The sequence below is a fragment of the Centroberyx affinis genome, unplaced genomic scaffold, assembly GCF_046629955.1.
Source record: "Centroberyx affinis isolate AG114_WGS23_722 - 3 ecotype Tasmania unplaced genomic scaffold, CSIRO-AGI_Caff_v1 ptg000102l_1, whole genome shotgun sequence".
Lineage (NCBI taxonomy): Eukaryota > Metazoa > Chordata > Actinopteri > Beryciformes > Berycidae > Centroberyx > Centroberyx affinis.
In genome coordinates, this window is record NW_027278804.1 from 671,823 (window position 1) to 684,458 (window position 12,636).

The 12,636-nt window shown below is 41.1% G+C and overlaps 1 protein-coding gene across 1 annotated transcript in view; it reads left to right on the plus strand.

Moving 5' to 3' along the window:
- Window positions 1-12,636, plus strand: part of LOC139647843 (CUB and sushi domain-containing protein 3-like) — a 221,515-nt gene that overhangs the window by 103,767 nt on the left and 105,112 nt on the right. The window contains 6 exon segments of the mRNA XM_071523829.1: window positions 1,101-1,303; window positions 2,964-3,155; window positions 5,141-5,279; window positions 6,726-6,913; window positions 7,300-7,494; window positions 11,544-11,660. Of these exon segments, the coding sequence (XP_071379930.1) occupies window positions 1,101-1,303; window positions 2,964-3,155; window positions 5,141-5,279; window positions 6,726-6,913; window positions 7,300-7,494; window positions 11,544-11,660 (1,034 nt within the window).

Genomic DNA, 12,636 nt, shown 5'->3' on the forward strand with positions numbered 1-12,636 from the left:
CTATAATATAGAATGTTATATATAGATTTTAACAATTATAAAAATATGTAAATTCACATGCAGTAGGGCCCTAAAATTGTCAGTTTTAAAGAGAAACTTAGTATATTTTAAGAATGAGCTTGAATTGCCAAATGCATGTTAGGGCATTTGGTGGATTTTGTCTGAAAATACTAAAGGGGCTTTGATTGACATTTTATCCAGGGACTGCAGCTTCTACACAAGGGGAAATCACCCTGAACTGAACCAGTGGGGACTGATTTAAATAAGTCTGAAATTAACTGAAGTCATCTTCACTTGACCAGACTTGTACAGTAGATAAACACATCATAAAAATCCTCCCTCTGATGTTGTACAGTTCAGTTTAGATTTTGAACATGAAAATGTCTCTTCCAAAGCTAGATGTCATCAAGAGAAAAAGCCTGCAGCTGCTCCATTAACAATGAATGGGAGAGGGACTTTGTAGACACTGTGACAGCACCCAGGGGAATTTTCTTGGGATATGGAAACATTTTTTTTTGGTTCAGAGCTCCTAGTATTACTGTGAAATAAAACCCATTTTGGGCTTAGAGGTTGAAGTAAACATTGTGTGATTTCATAAAGTCAGCCTTGCATTCTTTGTCAAAAGAGCTGCTCCGGGCCATCTGTTGATGAGATTGCAGATAAGTCTTCACTCTCCTGTTTGTAACTTTGGCAGAAATTGATGGATGTTACCAAATCTAAACTGAACTGCCCAAAAGCATAAGGACAATGTTCCTAGATGGGTTTTCCCTTTGAACTCAATTTAATCTGGTTTCAGATTATGTCACAGCTCCCATCTTTAGCCATGCAGCAGCCATTTTGCTTGCCTCCTGGTGAGCAATTGGTTTAGTTTAATGTGGAGGTGTAAAAATTGCGCAAGTGAACACATCCCAGTGAAATGAATTCAACTGAACTGGGGTGAATCCAACTGCCAAATGACCTGAGCTCAACTCCATCCCGCTGAGTTGAAGTAACGAACTGACTTGACTTGACTTGAACTGACTTGACTTGAACTGAACTGAACCGGACCAAGCAAACCGAACTAAGCCGAAGTGACAGCCTCCCTCATTTACCTCTCCCAGTCTCCAGTTCCTGGCGTTCGACACGGAGGCGTCCCACGACATCCTGAAGGTGTGGGACGGGCCTCCCGAGAACGAGATGGCTCTGAAGGAGGTGAGCGGCTCGCTGCTGCCCGAGGGGATCCACTCCACCCTCAACCTTGTCACCATTCAGTTCGAGACCGACTTCTACATCACCAAGTCTGGCTTCGCCATCGACTTCTCCAGTGAGTTTTCCTTTTTCCTTCCAAGGACATCAAGTAGATCTATGGTCTGTTTGCTCTTACTGTAACTTGAAAAATTATTGGAAAAATATGTATGTGTCATGAGTGTGTGTAAGAAGTCATTGTATAGTCACTGTTTCTGTCTATGCAAAGAGAATGTGTGATAGTAAAAGTGTTTTTTTTTATCTCATGTTAATCTCTCATTATTTCCTTATATGGCACAGAGTATTTCAGCCTAAGGATAAGTATCAGGTAATACGCGTGGGTGTTGTCACTATAATGTATGCGGGGTAGTCTCCCTAAGAAAACAGTGTGTCTACCAGCATTATATTTTAGCTCGATCCAGTGTGGATTTCTCATTATTATCTGCAAGTCATGAAGTTATCAAACTGAGTATAGCAGCTTTTAATTCCAATATCTATTCATCTCATGTTGATCTCTCAGTATTTGCTGTAATCTTTAGCCATGGCTGGATGAGCAATCAAAATCCCAGGTATTTCACATTCCACTGCTGCGGGTCGTCAGCGCACTGAGTGCCGCTGTAGCACCGATGCAGTCTCCATGTTCTGCTGACGAGAAGCTTCAAAACCCAAGCACCTGAGCACAGCAGTTCCATTACACCTCATCGACTCAGCCACTCGTGATATTGTTAGTTTGTAAATGTTTTTATTTTCATTTTATTTTATTTGGTATACAGCCACAGTGATCCATTGCACAAATAAGTTATATGGGATTCACTGCACCTGATCATAGCTGGTGTTGATTCCAGAGATGCATACTTAAATAGCCTGTTGGCTTATGGCTAGTAGTTTTCAGAACCAAAACAAATCTCACTCTCCAAGAGGTAAGTGAAGAAGAATGACAACAAATCCCCTGAATCCTTATAGTGAAAATTCACCCCTGTTAAAATACGTTATGCATATAGGTAGTTTGCAGTGCTATGACAAAAATTTTGGTTAAACAATAATTCTGTGGGTCTACAAAGTCAGACTATTCATTGCCTATGTAGCAGTTCTGTTAAGTGTCAGTGTGAGGTTTTTTTCTCACAAATATTCAATATCATTGATTGATTATCCATATGTGATTATCCCTATTATATATTGTCCTCATTAATTTGGTAATCACATAATTCCATGTATGATACTGTATATTTCATTTTTCAAACATATATGTGATATCATATTCATTCCCTTTTAATTCCACATCACTGCCTCTATTTTTGCTAGATGTATTTTGATTTTGAAAACAGAAAAGCAAAATAGCAACAACAACAAAAAATAGCAATATACATAACTGAGTCAGGTCTCTTAATAAAGTCTATCGAGAGAGGAACAGTTGAAGAATCCATCAGATTCTACCATTAAGTCTTGTTGCCCTGGGCTGCTTGGCAGCTGTGGTTTAGGAAAACACGTTGGGAAAACACCGCAGGATTTTAACTGCTGAGATCAGGCAGTAATCTGTTCTTTTCTATAACTGTGTTTGAGCTACAGCTTGAGCTTGACAGCTGTCTACCACATGATATGAAATTCTGCATGTGTGTGTAGGTGTGTGTGTGTGCTCGCTTGCACTTATTGATTTGTATGTGTATATGAACTTGTGTCCATTGGTGTGTGTGTGTGTGTGTGTGTGTGTGTGTGTGTGTGTGTGTGTGTGAACCCTTCAGGTTCGCTTGCGACAGCCTGCAGAGATCCAGGCATTCCCATGAATGGCAGTCGCAATGGGGAAGGGCGGGAGCCCGGTGACTCGGTGACCTTCTCTTGTGATCCAGGATACGAATTGCAGGGGGAGAGCAGAATCACCTGCATCCAAGTGGAAAATAGATACTACTGGCAGCCTAGCCCGCCAAGCTGCATCGGTGAGAGAGAGAGAGAGAGAGAGAGAGCGAGATATGGAGAGAAGGAGGGAGATATTGGGGATGAGAGTGACTGAGAGAGAGAGAGATGGTGAGCGGAAGAGAGAGGCAGGGAGAGAGTTTTTCTATTAACTGGCTGCAGCAGACACCATAATTCTCATCGATGTCTTAAAGATATGTGTAGGGTAAACAGAAGACGTTGGAGTCGTTGCCAACTCTTACGTGACCAAATCCACTTCTGTGGACAGTCAAGGACTGAGCACTCCAAGGTCACACAACACATTGTCTTATTGCAGCTTAACAACTAATTACTTAACAATATAATTAGAAATAATTACCCTAAGTAGTTCCCAAGAAACCTACTTTAGATGTTCTTGAGTTGTGGCCAACTCCTTTGCTCTAACTGAATTCTTTTCTGGCCAGGAAAGGGCAAAGTGTAGGTCTTGCAATGTAATTACAGGCTCACACAACTCAGCATAATGAAATGACAACATAACTATTAATATATAACTATATATAACTATTTGATGTATAACTTTCCCTATACTACAGTGTTATCACACCGAATAAAAAACATACCCATTAGTGTGTCTTTTTGAAGTGCTTCTTGATGAGGGTAGATGTTGAAACATGTCAACTTTTATTTAGTTTATTTAATGAGCATGCAAATATTGAATAAAGCCTGATGAGGGGAGGGGCCACATTTTTTTTTCATGCTATTCAAAAAACAAAACAACTAAAGCTCCTGTGGGAACATAATGGGATCATCATGATTCAAGTAGTATAAAAACAGTAGAAAACTAGTGTATATCAAGTAGTTACATAGAGAAATGTTCTCCTTGTGTTATAATAAGTTATATTACAAGAATAAATTAAAGGGGCTGTAACTAACATTTTTTCTGCCCCATAGCACAAAATGACCATAATATATCTGCAGGGGGTTGATAGGGTTGTTGATCAATACCAGTGACTCAACAATTACTTCGCCAGGTGCTGAGATTTCTGGCTTTCGAAACACTCTTTCTGGCCCATACTCTGTTTTGGAACAAAAACTCCCCACCCATTGGCATTTCAAGACGCTCTCAATCTCCTCCTCCACACCCACTCACATTTCCGTGCTCATGGATGGAGGATGCTGCCATGGGTGAGCGACCAGCGTCTCAAGACATTTCGGCTACAAAGGCTAATAAGCCTCATTTTCAACACAAAAAAGCAAAAGACAAAGCAGTGTTATTACAGTAGGCTGTTTTCTGTGATATATTACCTCTTCACTCGCTGTTTCTTTCGTATCTCTGCTCTAATTAGCTGGCTTACTCATCTCTATTGTGGAAATGTGTCACTCAAGGGATGTGTGTGTGTGGGGGGGCTGTAGCAGAGACTGTATAGGAGAGCTCTATAGCTCCATAGGCCCTTCATGGAAGTTGATGACTATATATGATGATATGAAATAACTGTTATCTGATTTGTGTTAAGGAAAAAATAGCAATTGTAGGCAAAGTTTAGGGAAGTAATGTCATAGTAATGTTAATGCCTTAGACTTAACTAGTTACCAATTTTGCTAGCTAGCTAGCTAGGCTAATGCTAGGTAAATCAGCAGCTGTGTAAACAAATCTGTGACGCTTTGTGTTGCTAAGCAACAAAAGCACCAGATGATGTTGTGTATGATATCAATCATTCAGACATTTCTTACTAAAATTGAGTAAGATTGACTCCTACTTGGATAACAAGCCTTATATATTGAAAGCTATACCTAGTTAAAATTAAATGCCAGATATAAAATAAATAAAATAAACAGCAGAACAACTCAAAAACATATTAAAAGATCTTCAAGTGCTCAGTCCTTGCCTGGCCAGGACAGAATTGAGTTCGGCCGCAGGAGCTGGCAACAGCCCAAGCACATTTAAAGAATATTTCTTGGTAATTACTGTGTACAATTATTTCTAATTCTATGTCCATCTCTTTCATATTTCCTATCTTTATCTCTCAAGCTCCATGTGGCGGGAATGTGACAGGATCTTCAGGATTCATCCTGTCTCCCAACTACCCACACCCCTACCCACACAGCAAGGACTGCGACTGGCTTATTGCTGTCCACTCAGACTATGTCATTTCCTTGGCTTTCATCAGGTAATGGGAGCTGCTACGATGTGATGGGCTAATGGGGATTTCCCGGTCTTTATATGTTCAGTTTACTTTGTTTGTTTGCTTGTATGAAACAAAACTGCAATAACCTTGGCTCTCCACACTGCCAGCTTCTCATGAATTATGAAAAAGTGTGAAAAAAGTGTGTGTTTTCTTTTTCCATTTTCAACGTTTTACAGTAGAAAACCTGTGAATACAAGCTTTTTGCAGGATATGGACAATAGGTCAGATGAAGATACCGTAGACGTTAAAAAAACAGTGTTGTCCCTTTAGCATTTGGTCCAGTGGTTTACAAGATGAAGGTTTCCCTAAACCGTTCTTATGTTTGTAACCTACCTGAAACAGAATGGACAGAATGAGCACAGCAGCTCAGCTTGTGCTGTGGAATTGCTTGCTTTCTGTGGTGGAACCAGCTATAACATCAGAGTATTGAGCAAAGTTGGCCATGTGTGTTAAGCACAGGACCTGAGTTTGTGTCCAGGTGTGTTGGGTGATAGGGAAAAGGCAGCAATACTCCTACCTAGAAGATAGGCACTCCTACCACATTCGCTGAAATATAGTGAAGATTTCAGAATATATTGCAGTCAGAACTGCGATATAAGAACCCACATCATTCCCTATGCTGAATGATACACATAAGCTTTACATTATTAATGGCAATCTGAATTTTCAGCAGCAAGACTGGCAGAAGGAAGTCATGGATGGGCCCGAGTGCCTTTTGCATGGGCAGCCCCTCCCTTTGACTGAATGACTGCTGATGAATATTAATTACATAGTCATTTCATGAAGGGGTGGAGAGGGAGCCAAGGTGCCGTCGCTCTGTCTGCACCCCCCACCCGCTCTCCCTCTTCTGGAGGTGAAGGAGAGAGATGCAGCGTGTTTCTTTTCAGACCTTGTCCTTCAAAACAAACATCTAATAGAGTTAGCACAATGCTACTTTCTCCCTTGGGAATGCAAAATGAAAGGATGGAGTTATGATTCTAAATTGGAGTTGCCTTGATCCAACTCAAATGCAATTATCTCCAAGCTATTTACATTTTTGTCATAAACCAAGCTCATTATTTTGAAAACAAATGCTCCTCTCTCTCTCACTGCGGCATGTGATTTGATATACAGCGCAACAATATGAAACGATCTTTTCACACTGCATTGCCATTGCCGTCTGGGAAGATTTTGTGCCACCGCAGTGTCACAACAATTTAATCTCTTCTCACCTCTTGGGGGAGATATCTTTTTTTTATCTCTTTGTCTGGAGATGCAAAGCAAATCGCTTGGCATGACTCACTTCTAGCACCGCGGTGCACACTCTCAATTTAAAACCCTAATGCATTCTAAATCTCTCACACAATCTGTACAATCTGGTGGTTAAGACTTGGCAAAAATAATCACTGTTTTATTTCTCATTTGTCTGTTTGTTTGCACTTGTCACAGCTTCAGCATTGAGCCCAACTATGATTTCTTGTATATCTACGACGGGCCAGACAGCAACACACATCTGATTGGCAGTTTCCAAGACAGCAAACTTCCTGAGAAGATTGAGAGCACTTCCAACTTTATGTACTTGGCGTTCCGTAGCGACGGCTCTGTGAGCTACACCGGCTTTCATTTGGAATACAAAGGTACTCTGAAGGCCTGTGCAAGTGGGATTCCGTATGCATTTTCATAGAATATCATTATGTATATTGGCGAAAAAAGAGTTTACTTTTCTGATGTTACAGCAGTGGGATTTAGTTGTATATATATATAAATGAATTAGCGAATATGCTTTTTGAAGTATGCTACACAGCTACTTCCTCTGATGTGGATGCCAGCTGGGAGAATACCCTCAGATTCACCCTCATCCATTTTCACCATTTTCACCAACACTGATATATATTACTTTTTAATAACACAGCTTTGTTAGATCAAAGCGACCCTTGTATCCTATACAAGTTTTTAGATATTTCCACCTAATTAGAAACAAGAGTCTTTTTGGACAATTCTAAATGCTTTGTCCTTTCGGCAGCAAAACTGCGGGAGGCGTGTTTTGATCCGGGGAATGTGATGAATGGCACTCGAATGGGCGCTGACTACAAGTTAGGATCTATGGTGACGTTCCACTGTGAGGCTGGCTACCTGCTGCAGGGCTACTCCACTCTGACATGCATCATGGGCAACAGCAAGAGACCGGAGTGGGACAGAGCCAAACCCAGCTGTCAAGGTGAGATGTAACGCTTGTGCGGTTTAGGCAATAGTTCAGCAGTAGTGAAGCAAGCATGGAGGAGACTCTTTGACACATCTAACATCTGTTAACTAAATGGTATGTCAAAAACATTTTGAGGCACTGGCCTCGTGGGGCCATTGGGCTGCCATCTCCATATGATCTTTATTAACCCATATTCAAATCATGTAGAGCGAAAACAGCTTTGCGTAAGCATGGTCTGAAATGGTACTAATTAGTCGTAGTACTCATTCCATCCATGTTGTCAAGAACTCTTTATACTATAGTATATAAATCAAAGATGTTGCACAACTGGTCACATAACCTTGATTAAATATGAATAATGTCCCATTAAAAGCAACAAAGAGAAAGTATAATTGCCTTGGGTCTGGCAAGTAGTCATTGATTACTGCAAGTGCCACTACTTAACTCCTTACCTATAGAGAGCGAGGTGGAGAAGGTGGGACAATATAACTGAGGTCTGGAGGTTTTCACAGTGGGATATCAACCAATGCAGTGTAAAGCTGCAGCTGCATTTCAATTAACTCTATTTAAGGCATGGTGTTATTTATGGTGTTAGTATTATTTTCCCCTGTGACATTTTTTTATGATTAGAGAATGAATCATGTTGGAGATGTTAAATATTTAAAAAAAGTTCAACTCCTACTTACAAATAATGTTTTTGAACTTTAATTGACAAATGATGTAGGAGGTGTTAGGGCTGTAATACTGTACTCCTGAAAACAAGCAGGGTTTTCAGGAGTGAAGTTGCAAGTTTTATATGATGGTGGGGAGGGGATTATTGTTTGGCATTTTAATGTTTGCTTACTTGTAAACCTTGTACTTGTATGTATGAAGTAACCACCAACCCCCCCCCCCCAAAAAAAAAACCAAACAAACAAACAAAAAAAAAACCCACACGCCATATGGTTAAATAGGTGTATGTTATGATATGGAGAATTAACTAGCAGGGTGATATCTGTTGCTTTTTCTCCTTTACTACAAGGTGTTGCTGTCTAAATATTACAGAGTTCACTGTGTATTTGTTTGTCTACTAATATCAGGAAACCTAGAAATAAATAGATTTATAAAAGTATTCATTTAATACATGGCCAGGTTAACAAGAATACAGTTTTTTAATATGGTGGTAAATGGTTTAGTAACCAAACAGGATGATGTCGGCAGTTTATAGATTTACAAATGTACGGTCCAGTGCAAAGAGCATAAACCCAAGATGTGCAAGTGTGTATTGTTTGTTGCCATTCACAGCAAGCTCCCCCAGCGCAGGCATTTCACAGAGCTGTTCGGTATCTTTGTGATCACGGTGTCAAGGAGAAAAGCGACTGAAGCTGTGAAGAGTCTCAAGATAACAACCTAGTACTCCTCCCTCCAGTAGTTTTACATCATTTTTTATACTCCTCAAAGTATTTAATCAGGCCAGGTTGAATGAGAACTCGGCTCTCATTTTCAGCACCAGGGAAGTTGAGCGGGGAAGAGGGGCGCCCACTGTTACACCAAGGAGCTATTCATTACTCGTACAGTTGGCACCTGTGTAACTTCCCTGCAACAGCTCTCAGTCTATGTGCTTTGCTAAAGGGCACATCAGCAACTCTCCAGTTTGTATTTTCACTCCCAGATTAAATTTGAACTGGTGACCTGATCGTCTCAAGGCTAAATCAAATAGCGGCTACAGCTGCCCCGACAAAAGACCAGCACTCTTCAGGTTATTTAACATTTAGTTTAATGTAGTTAGGTTAGCAGTCTACCCTAAACAAGCAAAACATGGAATTATTGGTTAAAGGAAAAAAATGTCAGGATCGCAAAAAAGGTCTACTGACTAATTTCTGTTGTTCTCTCTGTTGTTAAAGGCTCCATGGAATGCTTTTGTTCACATGAGCAACCATCTTGTAATACCTGGACATGCTGAACATGGCGTATTATGTTTATCTGTTCCATATACAGTACTCAGATATCAATAGAAAAGATATAACATACATTTCATTATTAAGGTACCATTGTAACCCTTTGGTTATGGTTTGGTTTGTCATGTTGGACTGTGTTTTACAGTTCCACTGAATCCAGTGTCTGTCTACCTATAAATAATGATAATTTAATCGTCTCACACATTCATCCTTCAGTACGTTAGATGTGTTTTCAATACGTTGGATGTCTATTGTGCGGTGAGCCCCATTAGCCCCCATGCCTGTCGAACTGAAGTGGATTGCAGGGCTGGGTCAATACCCTTCCAATCCAATCAGTTCAAAATGTAAATAGACCACTGCAACCCATTTATTTGCAGCCGCCTTTCTATTTTTTAATGATAGAGCAGTCATTCTTGTTTATTACTTAGACTGGATATAACAAAATTTCTTGCTGCAAAATCTACATGAATTGTCCTGAACCGCGTGCATTGTCTCAGAATGACATCACAATTCTGTATGTATCAAGTCAAGTAGCCAAATGTATAGGTATAAACAATAAACTCACCTTTCTTTCTGGGCAGATTATACCCACCCAACAGCCTATTATAGTACACAATATGGAGGGTTTTGCAGTGTGCCCACTTCCCCATAGCACTGGACTCACCTAGCAGCCTGAAGCCATTAAAGCATATAGCTTTAATTGCAGAATCTCTTCCTCCCCTTAGTGCTGCACTCACCTGCTGCAGCAGACTGACAGTACAGTGTGCCCCCCTCCTCACAGCAGTACGCTCAACTTCCTTAACTATCGCTGCACTCTCGCTCCTGTTCTGTTTGACGGATCATTTTGGATTGGATTCCCCTCTTGCCGTCATCAGGTATGTTTGATTACATGCCTCATGCACCTCCAACAACCAAACCTGGATTAATTGCTGATCCATCTTTCTGCATTAGCGCCTCCACTGGCTTCTGCTCCCCTCTCCCACGTTGCTCAGCGGAACGGCGGTGACATGTGCATTGTGTCGGCCACATGGGGTTCGGAGCAGCTGGTGACAGCTTCCCTCCGACAAATGAGAGTGTGTTTGTTTACAGTCGAGGCTCCCCCACCTGCTGGCTCAGTCCGTGAGGTCTGAGGCAACTGCATTAGGGGGCCTCTTGGCAAATTAGCTACATCATTAACGGCTTAAGATAGGATGCCGAGATGCGACGCAGGTGCAGGACAGACCGCAGTTGATATTTATGAACCCAGTGGCCAATTGAATCATTGTCAACACTGTGATGATGGCGCAAGGAAAAGTTTAGGAGATAAAAGCATGCAAGGGTATGGTGGAAAGTTTAATGGGTTTTGTGTGGAGCTGCTGTGCCCACCTCCTGGTTAGTGGCCACCATGTATAACTGTTGCTTTGGCAACACAAGCTTTCACAGCAAACAGAAAGAAAAAAACAAGTAATAGTCCCTGCTGCCAGTGGAGAGCTTGGGAGTAGAGCGCAGCATTGTTATGCATATGTTGCCATTAATGCATAGTCTTCCCTATTATTATTGAAAATACAACATTTTCTTACAGTGAATGTTTCAAAGAATTCTTTTATTATGGAGGGGCCATCTGCTGATTGGACGCCTGTTGTAGTCGAAATTGTTGAATCTCCCAAAACATGCTGCTGGTTGTTATTATGTGCTTATTTCATAATAACTTATTTCAATTGCAGGCCTGTGGAACTTCTGTGTTTGTGTTTTGTTGACTGATGGTGGTTTTACTTTGTGTCAAGGCAAAAAGTACTTTTCCTCCCTGGCTGCTTGTTCCCTGTAGAATTTTAACCCTGTGAACACAACTCACTCTTCTTTTCTTTGTCTTTGTATGTCTCACTTTTCTTTTGAAAATGTCCCAAATGTGTCCCTCAAACGTCAAACATTTTTGTCAGGCTGGCCAAAATTATATTTGTCAGCAGTTAGAAGTTCAAAGGTGACTTTTTTCCTTATTTCCTGGTATGAACTGCTTACCTGTGCACTTGTGCCAGTTAGAATGGATTTGCTGATTGTATTTTATTGCCTCATTTCCCCAGGTATTGTAGCCTGGTTGTTTCAAAGTTGTAAACTGTGTTTCTCTGTTTTCTCCCCTTCCTATCCACACAGCTCCATGCGGAGGTCACTCCACAGGATCAGAGGGGACCGTGCTGTCCCCAAACTACCCACATAATTACACCAGAGGCCAGAGCTGTATCTATGACATCTTTGTCCCTGGGGACTTTGGTAAGCATTTTAATTATTATTTCCACCGCGTTGCAGAGAAAGATTATGTATGGTCTATTCAGTTGCTGTGTATAGTCTATTTGTTGTGTGGCAATCCAGAAAGATATTACTTCAAACATGAAGTGAGATGGGGAGTGCGAGAGAGATTATTGTTTGTGTTTTCTGAGTTTTGGGTTAATGAGGAGGATGGAAAAACAGTTATGTCTCTGAAGAAATGGAGGCTTAGTCACAAAGCTGGTCATGGCTGACAGTGTAATACCAAACAAAACATTCAAACTTGCATAATTCATTTCCCTCTAGCGCTTAATTTCCATTGCATGCATTTCAGAGTTTTGTAAGTTTGGATTGGTATGTTTCAAGGTTACAACCATAGAAGCTCAGGTTAAACGCTTGTCTACTGCCGTGTTAGTATGCACTCCCTGTATACTTACTTCATATCTGGCAATTGAACTGGCAGAAAATCAAGCCAGTGGCTACACAATAAATACACAAACAAGGTCAGTGAAGGCCGCTGTTATTGCTCACTGTTTGTCCAATGAAATCACGTTTGAACTATAGACACAGTATGCATGCGCTCCATACCAGCGTGCTGTTGGGAGACCAGTGCCTTCCCTCTGGCAGCTCCCCAGCCTTATACATGAGTTGGAACACGACCGAAGGAACAGCAGGGTTAGGGCTCCAGCAAGAGGCGTGAAAGCGGAATAGGATCAGGGGCAAACAAAAATTGATTGTGTTGACATGAAAAATGCTCTATACCGTAGGTAATGGAGAGGAAGGTCAAGCAGTGGAGTGCCATGGGGAATAGATGGAGCAAGCAAATGCACGGTTGCTCAGTTTATCCAAGCGCCTCTATATATACATAATTCAGCAGTAGATCTTCAGAGGACCACGATGCACTTCTGCTCAATATTCCATGTTAGTCATAAAGAGCCGCCGAAATCGTAGGTGGAGGTTTTTATTCCAGTAAAGCCCTGTG